We start from the raw sequence: 20,645 nt of genomic DNA, 5'->3' as shown, positions 1-20,645 counted from the left end.
TTACCTGCTCGGGGCAGAGATCCCCCTCACACCTGCCCTGTCATCCCGGCAGCCGAGAACAAGACCCTGCCCCGCTCGAGCTCCATGGCAGCGGGTCTGGAGCGCAATGGCCGCATGCGGGTGAAGGCCATTTTCTCCCACGCGGCTGGGGACAACAGCACCCTACTGAGCTTCAAGGAGGGCGACTTCATCACCCTGCTGGTGCCTGAGGCCCGTGACGGTTGGCACTACGGCGAGAGCGAGAAGACCAAGATGTGAGTCCCGTGTGGGCAGTGGGAACGTCGGCCTCATGACCTGGTCCTCAGACGTCCTGACTCTGGGCTCTGGGTCCTCCTTTGAACGGATGGTCCAGGTCCCACGCTTCTGTTGGGAGGGACAGATGTAGCCGAGGGCCCCCCACCGTCCCTCACTTCCACATCCCCTGACCTAGCCCATCATCCCACGTGTGCGTGTGCCCTCCCAGTCAGCAGAGGCCAGCCTTCCACCCCAAAGCCTTTCCGTGCACGTGAGCAGCCCTCGTGCTGGGGTTCTAGAAGTGGCCTTGAGCCGGATGGGCCGCGCCGTCACGGCTTAATTGAACGCCTGTTGCCAAGAGGCTGTGCCAACGCCTGGCTCTTGTTCAGCCAGGGCCCGCCCAGGTCAGGGGCTGTCCCGTCCCACCTGCACGCTTCACACCCCACTCCACCGCCACCACCATTGTCTGCATGCGTCTGTCCGCTGTGTGAGAGACCTCTGCCCCGGGGCAGAAGCAGCCTGCCTTAGCCGGGAGGGAGAAGCTGCGCCGAGCCTGGCTCTGGCCCACTGGCAGCTGCCACCCTTGAGGGGCAGCTCTGAGGAGCAGGGGCAGCGGCAGGGCACCCGCATCCCCAACACCACGCCTGCCTCCCCCAGGCAGCCTCTCACGTTGGTGCCGTGGTTCTGTGTGGCCATTTGGGGCTGAGGCCCCGCCCAGCTGGGCCACATGGCAGGAAACCAGCCCTGTTTGTTGAAGAAGTAAGAGCCCTGCCTGGGTCCTGGCACCTTCCCTCACCCCCAGCCTGGCTCCCGTCCGGAGCAGGGCAGTTCCGAGCTGGATGTGTGCCCCGCGTGGGTGCTGGGGTCTCCTGGTCTCCCTGGAGCGCGCACACGTGTTCCCTCCTCAGGTGCAGCCAGGCCGGGGAATGGGTGGGACTTGGCGCCGGAACGCAGAGGCCCCGGCACACTCTGACAGGGTCTGCTCTTCCAGGCGGGGCTGGTTTCCCTTCTCCTATACCCGGGTCCTGGACGGCGACGGCGGTGACAGATTGCACATGAGGTGAGCATGCCGACAGGGGCAGGTGGCCCGTAGCTCTGGGGAGGGGCTGCGCGTTTGAGGCCCTAGGGTGCAGGGGTGCGGAGGTGCTCTGAGGGCGGCGTCTGAGAGCCCCGGGGGTCGCTGCCAGCTGTGGGGGGCGGGGTGGGGGCCCCGTGAGCCCCCCAGGTCCCTCTGGCCCTCAGGAAAGCAGGAGACTCGCTGCCGGAGCCAGCGAGGGGCTGAGCAGCTGCCGTAGGGCTCGGCTCCCCTCCCGCCTGCACGCTTCACACCCCGCTCCTAGGAGGGGGCTGGCCCACCGGGGCGGCGTGGCTGCACCCCAGGCCCCGGAGAGCAGCCTCTCGTGCCGCCTCCCTTGCGGGGCCCGGCAAGGTGGCGGGCCCGAGCTGACGGCCCCGCGCCGTGTCCCCACAGCCTGCAGCAGGGGAAGAGCAGCAGCACGGGCAACCTCCTGGACAAGGAAGACTTGGCGCTCCCGCCCCCCGACTACGGCACGTCGTCCCGGGCCTTCCCCGCCCAGACGGCCGGCACTTTCAAGCAGAGGCCCTACAGCGTGGCCATGCCTGCCTTCTCCCAGGTGAGCTGGGGGCCTTGGCGGGGGCCGTTGATGGGTGGGCTCGGCTGCAGTCCTGTGTTGGCGCCTCCACTGGAAGGCCGTGGGCTCGGGGGTCTGGGCCTGGCATCTGTACCCCTGCTGTGGCCACCTCAGGGGACACGGCCAGACGTCCTCCATAGTCTCAGGGCTCTAGAGAAGGCACGGTGGCCCCTCTGCCTGCCCTTCCCTCGGGCTCGGGTGCTGCCGGCCTTGAGACTGCTCTGGACGCTGCCTCTCGGGAGGAGCCCCTTCCCTGAGAGCCGTGGGGCTCCTGCCATCATGGGTCCAAGTGCAGACGAGTGCCGGCCACTCAGGGCCTGAGACGTGGCCGGAACCTTCTAGCTAGTGTGTTTCTGGGGCCCTTAGGAGGCAGGGCCGGGCACGCGTGGTCAGGCCACCTGGTACCAGGCGACCAGAGGCAGAAGACTGAGGCTTGGGTCCCCGGTGGATCCCCTGATGGATCCCCCAGTGTGCCTGGTGGTCTTGAGGTCAAGGCGGGGCTGGGGTGTGAGTGTGGACGGTGCTGCACAGCTCTGCTGGGGAAGCTCGTGGGGAGGAGGGGGCCCAGGCTTCCAGGACGTTCATCTGCTGTGGCTGCGTGGTAGGCGGGGCCAGCAGCTCTGTTCTGGTGCCGCTCTCTAGGGCAGGGCCTCCCTCGGTTTGGGGGTTGGGGGGCCCAGGCAGAGGGGAGAGGAAGAGAAGAGAAACTCCGGTTTCTCTAGGGTTTGAGCAGCCAGAGAGTTGACCCAACAGCTGGGGCTCCCATATTGACAGTGTGATGTCAGAAGTGGGTGAGGCAGGGAAGGGCTCTGGGTACGTGGTGGCCAACCCTCCCTTCCAGCTGTCCCTGTGCGGCAGCTGTCCTGTCCTCAGCCACCTCTCCTTCCTGTGAGGAGGGCTCAGCTGGTACATGCTGTGTGAGGTGTTGAGGGTGGAGGGAGCCGTCTTCAGGGAACTGACGGCTTAGGCAGAGTTAACATGTGATTCAAGACAATTTAAGTGGGGAGAGGGGCAAGGCCGAGGTGGTGTGGCTGGACCCTTGGATGGAACCTTTCGGAGAAGGTGATGTTGGGACCAGTGGCCAGGGCAAGCAGCAGCGAGGGAGAGGCTGATCCCACCTTGGGAGAGGTGAGGCGCCTCAGGGGGCCACAGGGCCAGGCTGCTGAGCAGTGAGATACTTGAGTCCCTCTGCAGCCTCACCCAGGCCTCAGCAGGCCTGGCCTGGAGAGGTCTGACCACTGCTTGTTGCTCTTGCTTCCTGGTTGCTGGTTTTGGTTTTGATGCTTAGAGAGCTGAGGAGGGTGTCCCCAGTACCCCTCAATGGCTTTGGGGCGGCAGCTGCTTCAGGGCCAGGAAGCTGCAGCTGGGTGTGGGGCGCTCAGGGACCGGCACAGGCGTGCATGAGGCAGGCGTGCGGGTGACCTTCGGTACAGCCGCCCTCCCCACGCCAGCCTCCGCCAGCCTGGCTTCCCCGACGCCCCACCGTCAGTGGTTTCAGCCTCTGGGTTCCCCAGGAAGCCCTCACTTGCCAGGTGTTCCTACCATATGACCTGCAGGGCCTAAGAGCCATAGGGAACGTGGGTGGAAGGGCATCATCAGGTGATCTATCCTGTGTGTGCCCGGGAGCGTGAGTTCACCGTCGGCCGCTGGCCAGATAAGGAGACATCCCTGTGAATTGGGGAGGTCACTGCTCAGGAGGGGAGGGGCCCCTTCATGTCCTCAGCTACAGGCAGCACTGCACACCCTGGGGTTAGGAGGGGACCCTGCCCTGCAAATCTGGCCTCACCCCCTGAACCCCAGCCTGACCTGTTTCTTCCTTTCCTCCCTAGGGTTTGGATGATTACGGGGCACGGGCCGTGAGCAGGTAAGGGGTTTTGAGACTCGTCTTGGGGGGCTGTGGGTTTTGGGGAGCTGTCCCACCGGAGGCTGGAGTTGGGTGTCTCCCCTCCCAGGCCTGCTCTGTTGGGGCCTGGCTGGAGACCATGGTGTCGCCACTCTGAGTCAGTGAGCGGGGCCCAGGGTGCCTGTTCTCTGCCCCTCACTGCGTTGTGCCTTCCCCCAGTCCGCTCTGTAGGGCAGGGCCCTCAGTGCAGGATGCCCTGTCCCCTGGCAGTAGCCCAGGGTCCCCAGATAACGCCGAGTGGGGGAAGTAGCCCCTCCTGGAGCTGCCTTCGTGCTCCCCTTGCGGGCGGGCGGGTGGGTGGGTTGGAGCAAGCCGGGCCTGGCCCTGTGCCCAGGCCGGAGTCAGGGACCCACTGCAGCCACTACTGGGGCTCCCATTCTATCCTGGTGGGGCCCTCGGGCTCACCACAGCCGCAGCATGACCCCCTCACCTGGTGGTTTTGTGGCCCTGCTCTTTCCTGGCGTCCACACCTGCTTGTCCAGACCTCGGCCAGGAGGGGGGCCTGCCCCTGGGCTCGTCTCCCCAGAACCAGCCCAGGCCGGTGCAGATGGCTCAGGGCTGCAGCCTCCTGAACCCCTGACCCGGGCGCAGCCCTTGTCCAGGCTCTGGGGGTCTCCTGTCACCACTCCCCCAGGGCCGGGTGGCCAGTCGCGCGGCTGGGAGGGCGGCTGCGGGGGAGGTGTGCGGCCCGGCAGCTGTCCTGTGCTTTGTTTCACAGCGGCAGTGGCACGCTGGTGTCCACAGTGTGAGGACGCTGACCCCGGGCAGCTGCTGCTCAGAAGAGCTTCCGCCGTCCCCCCCCGCCCCCAAACCCTGGTCTGTCTGGTCTCCATCGGTTTCCTCCTCGGCTCTCGTTGGTTTCTTCCTGGGTTGTTTCTCTTTCCCACTTGCCCCCTCACCCCCGCCTTTTGGTTCGTGACCCCAGACTCTGTGATCCCCCAGGGTCCATGGTGCTGCCCCATCTCCGCTCCCTATGTTTACACGCCCCCACCCGTGTGTTGGGACCTGCCGCCGGGCAGCGCGGGCGGGGTGTCCTCGCCGCTGCTCCCCATCCGCCGTATTCATGACACGCTGTCCCTCTTTGAAGGCTCACCGTGAGCCAGGTCTAAAAAGTTTGAAGAAAAAGAAAAATCTTTAAAAAACAAAAAAACAAAGATAAAAAACAGGAAAAGGACTTTTTTTTCCTGAAAAACAAAAACAGATATGCATGGACTCCGGTGTACGTACTGTTATCTCTGCATCTGACCCCCCAGCACACGCTGGCACCTGTGTCGGGAGAGGGAGGGTGCTGGGGGCTCCACAAGGCTTGTGGGCCCGGGGGCATCCTTCCAGGCCGCACCCAGAGAAGGGCTCGGGCTGAGCCGGGGGGCCTCCTGAGGAAGCTGGCCGCTCCTGTGAGGGAGGCTGCAGCCCCCAGCCCTGCCTGCCCGCCAGGCCGGGCTCCTGACCGCTTCCTTGTCCCGGACGCCGTTGGACGATGTACAGAGCAGAGCACGGCGCCAGCCTCGGGGCGCCGTGACCGTGACCGCACAGTGCACTGGCGGGGAGGGGGACCGGCCGCACTCGGACATTCCAAAGACCTCCAGAGACCACCCCCAACCCCACGTGTTCTGGAAATCATTTCTTTAACCAGCCTGTGAAGGAGTGAGGGCGGCTCTGGGCGCTACACCCCCGCACCTGCCGTCGGGGAGCAGGCAGTCCCTGCCTAGTCCTCCCTAAACGCTCTCGTCTCTCTGTGTGTCTTGGTGACTTCAGAAACAGACATGCTGGACTGAGTGGTTGGCTACTGGTATTGCCTCTTCACGCCTTGAATCTGGGAAGTGAGCGAGGGCGCAGCCGCTCCGTCCTTCCCGCCACGGGAGCCCCCGTGAAGCTGTGGACGCTCCTTTTTCTGATATGATTTAGCAAAACCCTCCCGCCCCCTCCCGTGGACTAGAACATGGCTGGTAGCATTTGTGAGAGAAGCAGCTCAAGACGCAGACAGACCCTGTTTTATAATTAAGGAAAAAACAAAGCCAGAACATGGACCTTTGTAAAAAGAGCCTTCAATGTTGGTGTTCTAATTTTGCTAAAAGATCTCAAATCCAGGGGATTCCATGCTCAATGGATGAATGTAGACACAAAACCGCAAAACTTGTATGAAGATGTAAAGTGCTGAAAATATTTTTCCTGTTTCCTTTTGTCTTTTTTTTTTTTAATCTGAATTGTGCCCTGTACTGCAGTCGTTTGAATAAAAGTTTTATTTATTGCACCGAGTTGGGTGTGGCGCCTCCTTCCAGCCCCTCTGCGTGTGTCCAGGCCATGTGCAAAGCCTGGCCTCCTCGCCGACAGAGTAACCAAGGTGCAGCGTGTGCCAGGCCACACTGCTCTCCCTGGGGGCACCTGGGGAGGCCCGCACCCTGGGTGAGAGCCACGTGGGCCTGATCCGGGGACGCCCTGCTTGAGCTGCTGTGCTCCTTGGAGCTTCCTCCCTGCAGACCCCTCCCGTGGGCCGGAGAGCCAGCTCTGCCCTGTGGCTGCTCCTGGCAGCATATGCTAGCTGCCAGGCGTCCCCCCATCCTCCATCCGGCTTATGTCCCCTCGGAGTCCTCAGACCTCACTCCCACCTGCTCCACGTGCACCAACCGAGCCCTGTGTTTCCTTGCAGTGCCGATGTGGAAGTGGCCAGATTTTGAGCGGCCCCTGACTAGAGTTAGTAAGTTGCCCTGGTTTTCTTACGCTGGGGTCCGAGGGTCTGCTGAGCCTGCGTCTGCTCTCGGCTCTGGGTCTTTGCCTCCCTGGACCTCTCCTTGGGCTCTCGGATTTCCTCCCTCTGGAAGCTTGCGGGTCTGGCCTGGCCCTCTGTCTGGGTTCCCTGTTGCTTCTGCTGGGTGCTTTGGCCATAATCGGGGTGAAGCCTGGTGATCAGCTGCGAGGCTGGCTTTGGGCTTCTTTGGCTGAGTGCCCCTCAGACCGGTCCCTGAGCGTGGGTCTGAGCCCGGCCTGGCTGGCTCCTGGGTCGGTGAGTATCGCAGCCCCTCGAGGGCTGGGGAGACCAGGATGGGTGTGGGGACGGCACCATGGCCTGTGCCCGGGTGAGAGCCGCAGGCACACGGGAGCAGCAGCGTGCATCTGCCCCGCGGGGGATGAGCAGGTGCAGTGGCTCCGTTCTGCCCGGGCTCAGCTGCTGTCTGCCCCGACGTGCCTCCAAGGGGCTACTCCAGGCTTTCCGGAGCAGGCCCCGGTGGCCTGCTCCAACTCCCAACCGGTGATGGTCCCTTCCCCTGTGCCCTTGGAAAGCAAGCGCCAACAGCTGGGGTGGGGGGATGCAGGGGGAGCCCACAGCTCTGGGCCCCTGTGCCTGGGTCTGGGCAGCACTGCTGCCCCTCTGCCCCACCCCAGCCCTGTCACTGGGAAGTCTGCTGCGTGAAGCTGGCACATGGGCCCTTTACAAAGATGGTCATCGCTTCACCTCCTTGGGTGTCATGGAGATGCCATCCTCCCTCCCTGTGGGCAGCAGGTCCTGGACTCTCCTCCTTCCTCCTTCACTGCCTTTCTTGTTTTGTGTGTGTGTGTGTGTGTGTGTGTGTGTTTGTTTAGACCACACTGCGCGGCTTGTGGTATCTTAGTTCCCTGACCAGGGATCAAACCCGGGCCCCCAGCAGTGGAAGCACAGAGCCCTAACCACTGGACTGCCAGGGTTTTTTATCTATATATATGTTTGGGGTTTTTTTCCTGCCTTTCTCTTGATGAGTTGCAGTCTGAGTTCTGGAAAACTCTAGAGACAAGTGCCCCTGAAATTGGGGGATGGGAGAAACGACTTTGACCCTGGCTCAGCAGTGGGTGACCTGAGCCACTCTCCTCCCCTGCATCTGTCCCTCTTCCGACATGCTTTGAGACACCTGCATCTCCTGCCCCCACCTCTGCTGCCCTTGTGGTCCCTCTGAGCTGGTGGAGCCCAGCTGATCTCACCCACTGGAGGTACTGGAAGGGGGTGAAGGCTCAGGGAGGCTCATATGGCCTCTGCCTAGAACCCCACCCCTGGATGGAGGGCAGAGCCCCAGGGGCACGGCGGGCGGGGGTGCACTCATCTCTGGGAGCTCACAGCACAGCGGCCACAGGGTCTGCCTGTCCTGATGATCCTACCAGGGGCGGGGGTGTCACAAGCCACCTCTGGTTGGTTGAGGGACGTTGCTCAGCTTTGCCAGAGCTCACAGCCCTGGGAGGAGGGCCGGGGAGGAGAACAACTCAAGTCCAGAAGGGCCAACGTCCTGAAGTTGTGCCACGTTTTAAGAGGAAAACGTGGAGGAAGTTGAAATCTATGCTGTGACTGCTCTTCGCTCCTTCTCTAACCCGGAGTCACCACAGGACGCAAGCCACGCTTCGTGCTGACCGGGCTGTTCTCAGAACCACCCCCTTTCTTATTCAATAAGTGGATTCAGAAGATAACCGAAAGCGATTCCACCAAATCCTCGGTGACGAATGTTTCGTGAGCCTGGACCCGAATGCTGCTCGGCTGCAGGGGTCCCACCTCGTCAGGCTGTGGGGGTCTGCAGAGGACTGGGTGGTGGGGACAGCCATTCCTGGCGGGGGGCCTGGCTCATGCCTCCCTTCACCGTGCCCGGGACTTCAGGCCTGCCCCCCGGAGGGTACAAATCCATTCCGTATAAAAGCTACCGGCTGTCCCTGTGTCCCTGCTCAGGAGGGGGAGAGAGCCCAACCACCAGTCGTCCACCTGAGTGCCTGGTGGCCCTGCCTGGGGAGGGGCCCTGGCGTCCTGACAGCACTGACCCTCGCATACTCCAGCGTCTCCCATTTGGGTCAAGAAGAGCTTGTTCTGTGTGTGGGTGGTCTGCTGTTGATTCGCCCCGGCGTCCACCCCTGGGCAGTGACGGACGTCTGCAGGACAGCAGGATCGGCAGTGCCTCAGGTCCAAATCTTGTCATGTTTTGTCATCCCAGTGTTGACCCAAGTCCCTCACCTGGGGTCACTCAGGTGCCCTCCCCGGGGGTAGCTCTTAAGCCTGTTCTTTCACAGAACATCCCAGAAGGTGGTGAGCACCCAAGGGGGCCTCATACTTCCTCTGATGCTGAAGGGTGGGAGTGTCCCACCCAGGGGTCTCTGGCCGGGGCTGCAGGAGGGAGTCGCTCCAGAGGTCTGGAGTGATTACAGCTGCCACCTCCTTCCTCAGAACCTGCAGTGTGGACAGCACATGCTTCTTCCATGGTCACACTGTTTTGGGGGACGGTGTGGGTCAGAGGCCAGACACCCTCTTCAGGGAGGTCTTCCTGGTTCAGGTGGGTTTGCCACTGACCCTTTTTTTTTTTTAACTGAAGTATAGTTGATTTACAATGTTGCGTTAACTTCTGCCATATAGCAAAGTGATTCAGTTACACCATATTCTTTTTTATATTCTTTTCCATTACGGTTTATCACAGGATACACTGAATATAATTCCCTGTGCTATATGGTAGGACCTTGTTGTTTACCCATTCTATATATAATAGTTTTCATTTGCTAATCCCAAACTCCCAATCCACCCCTCCCCACCCCTCTTCCTCCTTGGCAACCGCAAGTCTGTTTTCTATGTGAGTCTGTTTTGTAGATAAGTTCATTTATATAATTTTTTTAGATTTTATATATGTGATACCATGTGCTATTTGTCATTCTTAGTATGAGAATCTCTAGGTCTATTCATGTTGCTGCAAATGGCATTATTTCATTCTTTTTTATGGCTGAGTAATATTCCATTGTGTATATACTACATCTTTATCCATTCCTCTGTCGATGGACATTTAGGTTGTTTCCATGTCTTGGCTAGTGTGAATAGTGCTGCAGTGAACATAGGGGTGCGTGTATTTTTTTGAATTAGTTTCATCTGGATCACATGGCAACTCCAGTTTGGGGGGGAACCTCCAGACTGTTTTCCATAGTGCCTGCACCAATCTCCCACCAACAGTGTAGGGAATTCCCTTTTCTCCACACCCTCTCCAGCATTTGTAATTTGTAGACTTCTTAATGATGGCCATTCTGACCAGTGTGAGGTGGTACCTCAGTGTAGTTTTGATTTGCATTTCTCTAATAATTAGCAATGTTGAACATCTTTTCATGTGCATGTTGGCCATCTGTATGTCTTCTTTGGACAAATGTCTAGTTAGGTCTTCTGCCCATTTTTCGATTGGGTTGTTTGGTTTTTTGTTGTTGAGAGGTATGAGCTGTTTGTATATTTTGGAAATTAAGTCCTTGTCAGTTGCTTCATTTGCAAATATTTTCTCCCAATCTGTAGGTCGTCTTTTTGTTTGTTTACGGTTTCCTTTGCTGTGCAAAAGCTTGTAAGTTTGATTAGGTCCCATTTGTTTATTTTTGCTTTTGTTTTTATTGCCTTGGGAGACTGACCTAAGAAAACACTGGTACGATTTATGTCAGAGAACGTTTTGCCTATGTTTTCTTCCAGGAGTTTTATGGTGTCATGTCTTATATTTAAGTCTATAAGCCATTTTGAGTTTATTTTGTATATGGTTTGAGGGTGTGTTGTAACTTCGTTGATTTACACGTGGCTGGTCACTGACCCTTTCTGAAGACAATGTAGGTGCGTCAGGACACACCCGGCTGGAACTCCCTTTTGCCCCTGGCTCTGGTCAGCACAGGTGCCATCCTCCCTTCTCTGGGTCCCTTCCCCTGCTGGGTCCCTGACTCTGGATGGACAAACCTGCCCCATTTCCAGCCCCACAAGACCCCCCGCCATGACCCTGGCTGCAGACCGCCAAGGGCATGGAGCCCTCCTCTAGGACAAGAGTCCAGTCAAGGCGGCCGCCCCCATGGCTGCCCTGCATCCTCCGTCCCAGGGCAGATGACGCTGGTCACAGCAGAACCTCGGTTTCAGAACCTCCAGGCTGCCCCTGCCTGGGGCCAGTGGGGCCGAAGCACATCTGCTCAGACCCAAGCCTGGGAGGCCAGAGAGGACCTGAATGAGGGAGACTGAGGCCCCGCCAGCTGGAAGGGCCTTTCATCAGGTGCAGATGTTCCAAGGCAGGCGTGGAACGGCTGCGGGTGCTGCCAACTGTCAGGCAGCATCTTGGAGATGCAGAAGCCATACAGTGCTCCATCAGTCTCCTCTCACTAGTTCATCCTTTGGACTCAGTTGTTCAAAGTGCCTCAGTGTTCTAGAAAATGCCAGGTCCTCAGGCAAACACAGGGTTGCCCACCCCACGTTCTATCTTCTTGGGCACCTGGACAGAGCGCCCACCCAGCTCCTGTGGACGCCCAGCCACGTCAGAGGCCACTCCCGCCCCAGGTAACGGCTCCCGTTCAGGCCGAGCCCTCCGTGTCCCACGTGCCATCCGTGCTGTCACCCTTGAGACTCCCTGACGTCCCCCGGCCTGCTCTCCTGTGCTGTCTCCACCTGGGCAGGTCCTCGGAGCCCGCCGAGGAGGAGAGGCCTCTGTGAGCACGAGGCCAGGTGCCGGCCCCACCCTGCATTCATCTCGTTCCATCTCAGCCCCTTGTCTGGTGCGTCCGTCTGTCTGTCAGCCGCAGCCTCGGCACGCAGGGGCAGGCACGGCTCCTCTCTGAGGAGGCGGTCAGCCCCTCCGCAGGGGCTGCGGGCGTCCACTCCTACCAGCCCCGTTGTCGCTGGGGTGCCTGCGCCTCGTGTCTGTCGTGTCAGCGTGGGACGGGCCACTCTCTGGGCCCCCAGGATGCATGGGCTGGGCTTGTGCGCTCTGCTGAGCTGTGGCTCTATGTGTCAACAGCTGTGTCCTTGCAGACGGGCTCAGCTGCTGCTCTCGGGCAGGTGGCGGGGGTGCTTGGCCTTGGGGGGGCGGCGCACCGAGCTCGGGTGCGGCTCATGTGGGACTGCCTCAGGTTGCAGAGAAAGGACCGGGGCTGATGTGGCGGGGGCCCACCCACCCTGCCTTTGGGGAGGGTTGACGGTTCGAGGTGGGGCACCTGGGGGCGGTGAGCAGAGGGTGGCACGCAGGGGCTCGGCTGGCCTTGCGGACAGCGCCCCTTTCTGGCTCTCCCCCGCGGCCTCTGCCACCCCCCGGGTCCTGAGCTCAGAGGCTGGGCCATCGGGATCCAGGTGGGTGCCGTCTGTAGCCACAGGGCGGCACTCGGCACCCCTCCCGAAAACCACTCAAAGCACTCTTCTCCTCCTCTTCTCAGGAATCCCTTCGCCAGCGTCCAGCTGAAGCCGACGGTGACCAATGACAGGTCTGCCCCACTCCTCAGCTGACGGCCACATCTGCACCCACTGCCCGTGGGGCTCCTCCTCCCACACCCTGACCTGTAACCTGTTTTGTTACAATCTGCTTGCTCCCCATTTAGAGAATTCTCTCCTTCCAAGCCCTTCTGCCCCCACCTCAATCTGGCCTGGGCTGGACCCCGGCTGTTCCTACAGGGTCAGGAGGTGGCATGGCCGTGGCCAAGGAGAGTGAGGGGGGCTGGCCCCTGGAGCGGGGACCTGCTGCCTGGGCTGGGCGGCCAACCTTTTGGATCAGGCCCATCTGTCGTGTGGGCCAGGGAGCCCCCAAGGTGCAGGGAGGGCCATCGCATCAGCTTGCAGCTGTAAGGGGAGCCCCTGTCTGGTCAGTAACGAGGCCACCCACCTGTAGTATGTGCCTGCAACAGCAATGCAGGGGCAAGGGGAGGGAGGGAGGGAGGGGGGGCGAAGAGAAGGGGGGAGGGGAAGGGGAGAGTGAGGGCCTGCCTCCCTTCCTTGGATTTAGTATGAGCACAACTTCCTGGCAGACCCTTGACTGGGGCTTTGCTGGGTCTGCCCCCTCCCACTGGCAGTTTTGTGGGCCTCTCTGTCCCAGTTTCTCCCTGCCCACACTCTAACTCCCATCCAGAACTGGCTGCAGGGCCCCCAGCTCTCCTCCCTGTCCCCAGGGTGGTCGGTGCTGTGGCCTAGCTCCCCAAGCTGTGTGCCATTGAGGGGGTCCTACCCCAGGATTCCTGGGTGAGCCCCCTCAATGCTCTGGCTGTTTTTATATTTCAGCTGAAATATAAGATTTTAGAAACTATCGGATCCATGCTGTTTCACATTTAAGGCTGAAATATAGCCGTGCTAATAACCACGTTGGTGACAGCAGTCCTTACCTCAGGAGACGTTCTGTTCCGGGCAGGGTTCGCTTGCTCCTCCCAGACCCTCCCAGGAGGGCCTCTGCGCACAGCCCAGAACACGAAGCACAGGGGGTGGGGCCCCAGAGGCTCTCACCTTGCAGAAGCTGGAGGCAGGCCGGGTGGGGTGAGGCAGGGTCACAGGGCAGATGTTTGCGGTGGAGGGGCACAGAAGCCCCACCTCCTCACAACCCACCTTGCTCCCAGCTCACCGCCCCCTCACCCGGCCTCCCCGTGCTGAGGGACAGGGGCCACCCCTGGAGAGGCAGGAGGAAGAGCTTCCGGGAGGGGTTCCCTCTCACCCTTACCTAGGTAGGGCCAGCTTCCAGGCAGGAAGTGAGGGCTGCAGGCGTCAGTCCGCCAGCCCTGTTCTGGGAAGACACCCCAACCTGGGCACCCTAGGGGCCCAAGGTCACTGTGTCCCTCCACCAAGGTGTGCCAAGGACAGCTAGAGGAAGGGGTGGTCTCCCTCCTGCATCCCCCAGTGGTCAGAAGGGACTATAGGGACCCCACCCCAGCACAGCCCATGCCCCCTCCTGCCCAAGGCTTTATCTGCAGACTCCAAAAGAAAACACGCTTAGCATGAAGGCTTTTTTCCTTAGCTTTGATTTCTCTTAAAAAACAGACAAGAAAGGAACAAGACGATCATTGTACCAGCATAAGCCTCAAACAAAAAACAAATTCAAAACAAGTCCCCACCCCCACCCCAAAAGCAACAATAAATTGTATGTCTCTTTGGCAACAATAACTTAAAAGCATCCCTCTTCCATCTGTTCTGACAACAGCATTACAAAAATACCCCCTGTGCTGCCCTGCCCCACCCTCCCTCCCAGCTCCACCCCTTCCCACTGTCTCCATCCCTGCAGTAGGAACCCCCTGACACTGACCATGGGGGGCAGCTGCCACTTTCCTTTGGCAGCTGGGCCGGGCTGGGCCCTACCTTGCAGAGGGGAGCCACAGGCACCTCTAGACAGGGGCTGAAGCAGCAGGACTGCGACCTGAAAGCCCCCCATCTTTCGGGCTGCCCACCTCAGTCCCCTCGCAGGGCTCCAGTGGGACCCAGGCAGGAGCCGGCCCAGACCCTGTGGGGAGGGAGAGCTTACGGTCTAACTGATTCAGTGAAGGGGAAACAGCCACAGACTTGGAGCAGGGACACACGAGCCCGGTGTCCTCTTCTTGCACTGAGCAAACCCTGAACCGGCAGAAGGGGCAAAGGGGGCAGGGAGAGGCCGTCCTAGCAGGCCTGTACGTACCTGCCCTCTCACCTGGGGTGAGGACACAGCAGCCTGTAATACACCACAGGAACCTGTGGGCAGGGCGTGCGAGGGCCCCTGGCCTCAGAGGCCAAGCAGTCTTGACAGCGGGGGCCGGGGGGAGGGGGCAGCTTCAGGGTGAGGGGCGGCTATAGGGCATCCCTAGGGTCTAGCAGCAAACCCAAGTGTCCAGGACAAATCCTGCCCCAGGATGCTCTTAGGGCCAGCGCCTGCCCTGCTCCTCCGGGGTGCTGCATGGGGCACCGAAGCGCTTGGAAGCTGCTGCTGACCACTGCCAGGATGAAAGTCCCCACCACTCTTGGTCACCATCCTCGCTGCTGCCGGGGAGAGAACCGGCAGGGGATCCGAGCAGGGCCTGCCTGGGGCTCAGGCCTCTTTACAGCTGCCCCCAGCACCTGCTGTAGGACCTGGCAAACATGTTTAAGGAGACACTGGGGCCACAGGGACTCCTGAGAGCACCCTCCCCTCCAAGGACAGCCAGAGTCCCCTCGCCCAGGGCTTTCACCTGGCCTCAATCCCTGGCTTACGGGCCACTGAGCAGCTGGGGCTGCGGCAGGCCTGCCTGCCTATCTAGGTAGGAGCCAGACGATTATCCTTCCCACCACATCACCAGGGATCGGGCCCAACAAAGATCAACGTCAGCCCTGAGTCCGCTTTTTACAGGTGGGAAAACAGACCCGAGCAGGACTGGGCTGTCCAGGGTCACACACTTGCCTCCTAGTGACCTGCCTGCTTGTTCAGATATCCATTAAGGGCACACTGTGTGACACAGACCGACCAGCACATCCTTCCCTAGAGGCTGCAGCCACATGCCAAGGGCCGCAAGGGAGGGGCTGGGTCTGCCTGGGGGACAAGATAACTAGAGGCATCTTAGTGGAGGTGAGCTTTCAGGGAAGCCTAGCAGAATGGGGTGGTGGCAACTGGGCAGGTATGAGCCCACCTGGTCTGAGGTTGACCGGAGTGGAGCTTGGAGGGAGGAGTGAGCTAAGGCCCCTGAGTAGGGCCCCACGTGGGCACCTGAGCCACCACCACCATCTCTGGACAAGCCATTAGATCTGACAAGCCATTAGATCTGAGATGGCGCTGGTGGATGAGGCAGACCAGCAGGGGCTGGGAAGGTTCTGGCAGGAGAGGCTGCTGCAGGTCAGAGAGCAGGGTGGGGGGCACTCAGTGTCCAGCCTGGTGCCTTCGGAGAAGGGAGAAAAGAGCCGGGCGGTGCGGGGGGTGGGGGGAGCAGGGAGTGGACATCCAACCTACATCCCCAGAGTGCTGAGCGAGCTTTGTCTGGGGCACTGCATCTCCTCAGGGCGGTGAGGAAACGTGCCAAGGTGGCCACAACAAACAGGCCTGGCGTGACCTGACCTCTCTGAGCCTCAGTTTCCCCATCTGAAAACTCAGCTTGTCCAGAAAACGAGAAATAACGAGCGCAGGGCCTCGCGCCCAGCAGGTGCCCTTCCCAGCCGCCCTCACCACTGTCCTGACTCGGTATCCCCTCCCGCCAGCCCCACCGCAGCCTCACCTCCCACGGACCCAGAGTCCGAGTCGGTGACGTGCGTGATGGAGAAGCGGGACGCAGGCGCTGGTGAGACAGTGAAGCGAGAGAAGGGGCTGGGCTTGGCGGGCGCAGCGGGGACGCGCGGGGCAGGCTCCTGGGCCGGCGTCGGCGGGAGGCCATCGTCCCACTCAAACCCTCCGCCTGCGAGGTGCCCGCCGTCAGTTGTGGACCGGATGGGGGAGACCCCGCCCGGAGCAAGAAGTCACGTCCAGGCCCCGCCCACCAGCTAAGTCACAGGCCCACCCCCACCCCGCCATGTTGCCCCGCCTCCGTGAGGGCCCCACCCACCCCGTTGCCCCACCCTCGCCGCCGCGTCACCCCGCCTCCAGCTCACCCTCTTCGGCCGCGGGGCCGTCGGGGGAGCGGTCAGCCCGCCGAGGCCGGCCGGGGGTGCTGGGGGAGCCCGGGCTGCCCACCGGGAACGTGGGGGACGATTCCTTGGCGCCAGGGAAGGGCTCCCCGAGCTCCCGGGTGGGGCTTTCCTGGAGGATCAGAACAGCACGAGTCTCCCATGGCTTCCCGTCCCGCCGCAGACCCCCACTCCGCCACGCAGAGCCCACCCAGGGCGGCTGCCCACCTGGTCGAAGAGGTAGACGGTGACGTCGTCGAAGAAGGACACGGCTTTCTTCTTGCGCTCCAGGTCCTCACAGAAGGCCTCAGACAGCAGGCTGGGCATCTTGAGCAGGCTGCGCAGGTTGCGCGCACTCTGGCTCTCCGCCACCACCACTGGCACAGGCGGCGCCTCCTCCTCGCTCTCCTCGCTCGGCTCCTGGATGCTGTAGCAGCGGAGCTCCTCGTCCGACTCGTCACTGTCTTCGCTGTCGTCCTCTTCCTCCTCCGGCCGCCCCTCTGGAGCCGCGGGGACTGCCGGCAGGGCCAGGCAGAGTGGGGTTCTGGGGTCACCTGGACCCCCTGTCCGTTCCTGCAGGCCCGACCCTGACAGCAGTCCCAGGCTCTCCTGGAGCTCGGGGCGGTGGCCTTCTGAGCTAGGCGGGACCGGAGTCAGCAGGAAAATCTTAGAGCGCCCGGGGCTGGGCATGGGTGGCACCTGGGCTGGGTCTTGGGGCCAGGGAGGCTCCAGCCTGGGGCCCTTGGGGCAGGCGCTTGGCTCTGGGGAAGAGTCCTCAGGCAGTGGCAGTGGCAGCACCTCCCTGGGGCCAGAGCCCTGTGCCTCCCCAAGCATCCCCAACTCAGGGGAGGGCAGTGCAGACGGCAGCCTGGGGCTCTTCGGGCTCTCCAGATCGGGCTCTGGCCCGGGGACTGGGACACCTCCTTTCTTCTCCTTGGGGCCCAAGGGGGGCTCTGGCTCCGTGTCCAGGTCTGAGAAGTAGGCAGAGTCGCGGTAGGGATTCTTCTCGCTGAGGCCACCCAGGGAGGCGGAGAGCCGGGTCTCTGGCCCGGGGCTCTCACCCTCTGAGGCCAGCTCCTCAAAGGCCTCAGGCTCACAGGGCTCATGGGCCTCCTTGAGTGCAAACTCAGGGGACTCATAGTTCTCCGTGTCATAGCCGCTGTCCAGGGCTCGGGGCTGCCCGCCAGGGGTGCCAACAGCTAATGGGCTGAAGACCTCAGAGCCGCCATCACTGGCTGAGGATGGGATGTCCAGGGAGTCCAAGGAGTCGGGGGTCCCCACCTGCTTCTGTAGGGAGCGGAAGGCTGGTGTCACATCTAGTTTCTCAGCCTGCGGGCCATCGCTGGACAAGTCAGTGAAGACACCAGAAGTGGCCTCGGTCGTGTCTTCGTCTTCACTGCCTGGTGCCTCCAGCTCAGGGGAGCTGCTGCCACTGTCGCTGTCCAGGGCCTGGACTGGCTCGGTGGCGGGCTGTGGGCTGCCAGTGGGCGTGGGTGAAGCAGGCAGGGTGGGCGGGGTGCTGGCCTCCTCGGCAGGAAGCAGGGCTCCCTCTTGGGATGGGGATGGGATGGAGGGAAGGGGCAGCTGGAGTCCAGCAGAGCCCTCGGCTTCCTCTGCAAGCCTGGGCTCTGCCTGGGGGCTGTCACCACCACTTCTGGCTGCCTCTGTCCACGGGGATGTGACCAGGCACGGGGCAGGTGTCAGGCCCTCAGCAGGATACAGATGGGGGAGGCCAAGGCAGCGGCCCATCTCCTTACCAGAGGAGGCCCCCTTTGGCCCAAGGAGAGGCTCTCTGGGGTCCTCTGGGATCAGAGGATGGCCCAGCTCAGGGACGGTCTGTAGGGCCTGCTTCACACCAGGGCAGCAGTCCGTGTAACCTGAGAGGCCCGGGACCCAGAATTCTGGTGCTCGGCTGCTGCTGTTGTTGTTTGCAGATACATTGGAGCTCCAGTGTCTGTGCTGGGCAGCCCTGGGCCTCTCAGCCTCCCCCAGCTCTTCCCCACCTGGGGATGGTTGGGCCCCGGAGCTCGCGGAGGGGGATATGCCCAGCGGGTCCTCAAAGAAGGGCGGGCAGAATGCCCCCACGCCCCAGTCAATATCCTCTGCTCTGGGCCCCGCCAGCATCGGGGTCTCCGGCGAGGGTGAGCGTGAGGTGCAAGGCAGGTCACGGGCATGGCTCCTGCATAGGTGGTAGTCGCAGTGGCCCCAGGGGCCATCAGCGGGCGGTGCGTGGCCCAGCAGTGGCTCCATGACCAGCGAGGCGGCCGTGCTGCCGTCAGAGTCGTCATCATGGTCACTGCCGTCGGGGCGCAGGGTGGCAGCGAGAGTGCTGGGGGCACAGCCGGCACAGTCGGGGTCGTGGCCTGCGGCAGGCGCGGGGTCTTCCAGGCGGATGAAGTACTCGCTGCCCACCGAGGGGCTGTGAGCGCTGAGCACCGGCACCACACCTGGGGGAGCACCGTCAGGGACGCAGAGCTCCTGCAGACGCGCGTCTCGGCCGGGGCTCAGTGCGCCCTCAGGTGGCGGGAAGGCATTGGAGCCGCGGCCGGCTTCCCACTTGTACTCGAAGTTGAGGCCACGGCTCGTCTCAGTCACCGTCAGCACGTCGTCACCATCCGTGTGGAAGCTGTCGCCAGCAAACTGCTCCAGCAGTGGGAAGGATGAGGTGGCCGCAAGCTCGCCCATGCCCCCCAGTGCCAGGCCTGCCGCCCCCAGCCCGGGGCCCGCACCGCCCCCGCCAGGCCGCAGTGAACGCCAGCGCCGCTCAAACTCCTCCTCTGCCTCGGTGGCACCCTTGGCACACAGGTAGGACAGCAGCAGGTGCACCTCCTCGGCCGTCGGCCGCTGCTCAGGCTGAAGCCAGCAGAACTGCATCACCTCATACCTGCGGGAAGGGATGCCCTGGGGCTCAGTCCCTGCCCCCCCACGGGTGGTAGTGCCTGGCCAGGACCCCAACCCCCAGGGAGTGAGCCAGTCCACCCTCAGCATGAAGGTCTGAGTTCCGCCCCTTCTCACACTCAGAATCCCGAGGGCAGTTACGGGCATCTCCTGAAGTGGGCGCGGTGGTGTGGGAGATAGCAGTGGACCAGGGCACTGTTCCCTCAGCTCACCCCTGCCAGGGCTGCAGGCAAGTTTGTGTTTTGGATAAAGCGGCCATTCCACTATAGGCACAGGGTGGGGCCCAGAGGTCACTGCTGGCCGGGGGGAGCCAGGGGGAGCCACTTACGCTCTGGGGACTCGAAGCACCCCCCTTTGTGTTGTCCTTCCTGCTGGGGACACCCCCGGCCCCGCCTGGCCTCACAGGGTCCTCACCAGCGGTCAGAGAGGGTCAGCTGCAGCTGGGGCTTGGGCAGCTTGAGCTGCTGCTCCCGGACCGCATAGGCCAGCACCTGCCGGTCGGAGTGGTGCGGATAGGGCTGCGCTCCCAGCTCGAAGAGCTCCCAGATGGTCACGCCCAGGGACCTGTGGGGGTGACAGCCATCAGAGGGCAGGCACGGCTGGCCAACGCACGGCTCCAAAGGGTCTCGAAGACTTGGGTGCCAAGGGCAGCTCCTGTCTTCACACCAGCAGCCAGAAGACGGCGCCTTCCTTCGGTAAATGGGCAGCATGTGCCCCCTGGCGGGGTCCGAGCCCACGCCCAGGTGCTTGGACAAATAAACGCCAGACTGGCCTCCCACAAACCCCGTCAACTTGTTCACTCGTTCACTCCCGTGCCGGGCTGAAGCGCAGACACTGCCAGGTGCAGGAGATGCCCTGGAGAAGCTCCCAGTCCTGCCAGGCACCTGCGGAGGCCAGAGGGAGGGAGTGTACTAGGGTGTGAGGCGGAGGGAGGGGTGAGTCTAGGGACACCCCAGCCAGCGGGCCAGGCAGCCAGTGCACGCGGGGCTGCGAGAAGGCAGCGGGGATCTTTCCAGTGGGCGGCAGCTTCACCCAGCTCCCGGGGACCCCAGGCTGTCCCGCGAAACTGGGGGCATGAGGGACAGCAGATTTGGCAACAGAGACGTCACAGTGGCCCTGGCCAAAGCCGTCTAGGGGAGGGACCCCAGTCAGTGTGGGCTGGTGGGCAGGCAGGGGAGGGTCAGCCAGAGGGAGAGGCGAGCAGGGGAATGGAGTGTCCGTGACGGGGGTACAGTTAATGGCTCAGGGGAGACCCCTAGAGAGCACAGGAAGGGGGACTGGGCCCTGGATCCAGGCCCGGAGGGTTTATCAGGAGCAGAAGGAGGCCAGACAGGCCTGGGAGGCTGGGAGGAAGCAGGAGGGGGAAGGAGAGGCTAGTCAAGGCCGGGGACAGGGGACCACCACAGCCAAGCCTCTAGAGGCTGTAGTCCTGGGTCCAAGCACCCGCTCTGTGCCCAGCCCCAAGCCTCCAGGCTGCAGTCACAGGAGACCCCCAGCCCCACTGTCCCCTCTCAATGCGAACAGGTGCTACCACGAGGCCCCACGTCTCATCAACTTGCCCGAGTGCTCTGACCCTGATGTCTTCGGGCATCGGCCCAGCGGGCCCTGGGAGGGGCAGGGCTTCCTCCACAGACCCCACGGGCCCTGCCACTCTGCCAGCCCAAGTGCTGTGGGCCGTGGC

At 62.2% G+C, this 20,645-nt stretch overlaps 2 protein-coding genes across 5 annotated transcripts in view; one reads left to right on the top strand and one right to left on the bottom strand.

Moving 5' to 3' along the window:
- BAIAP2 (BAR/IMD domain containing adaptor protein 2) overlaps nt 1–12,402 on the top strand; it is a 70,166-nt gene extending 57,764 nt beyond the window's left edge. The window contains exons 10-15 of one of the 4 annotated variants that reach the window (XM_032617344.1): nt 53–254; nt 1,226–1,294; nt 1,706–1,868; nt 3,716–3,750; nt 6,437–6,484; nt 11,932–12,402. In XM_032617344.1, coding sequence (XP_032473235.1) covers nt 53–254; nt 1,226–1,294; nt 1,706–1,868; nt 3,716–3,750; nt 6,437–6,464 — 497 coding nt within the window. In that variant the 3' untranslated portion in view covers nt 6,465–6,484; nt 11,932–12,402. Of the gene's footprint in view, nt 1–52; nt 255–1,225; nt 1,295–1,705; nt 1,869–3,715; nt 3,751–4,507; nt 6,045–6,436; nt 6,485–11,931 lie in introns of those variants that run through there. The other 3 variants (XM_032617345.1, XM_032617342.1, XM_032617343.1) reach the window with 3 other exon arrangements.
- A 2,062-nt stretch (nt 12,403–14,464) lies between these two features.
- Nucleotides 14,465–20,645, bottom strand: part of AATK (apoptosis associated tyrosine kinase) — a 38,050-nt gene continuing 31,869 nt past the window's right edge. Inside the window, exons 10-15 of the mRNA XM_032617503.1 lie at nt 19,379–19,528; nt 16,295–18,950; nt 16,052–16,199; nt 15,682–15,858; nt 15,180–15,283; nt 14,465–14,569 (exon numbers count right to left, since the gene is read on the bottom strand). Of these exons, the coding sequence (XP_032473394.1) occupies nt 14,465–14,569; nt 15,180–15,283; nt 15,682–15,858; nt 16,052–16,199; nt 16,295–18,950; nt 19,379–19,528 (3,340 nt within the window). The remainder of the gene's footprint in view (nt 14,570–15,179; nt 15,284–15,681; nt 15,859–16,051; nt 16,200–16,294; nt 18,951–19,378; nt 19,529–20,645) is intronic.

The sequence above is a fragment of the Phocoena sinus genome, chromosome 20 (assembly GCF_008692025.1).
Source record: "Phocoena sinus isolate mPhoSin1 chromosome 20, mPhoSin1.pri, whole genome shotgun sequence".
NCBI lineage: Eukaryota > Metazoa > Chordata > Mammalia > Artiodactyla > Phocoenidae > Phocoena > Phocoena sinus.
This window is presented reverse-complemented; position numbering and strand designations above follow the sequence as displayed.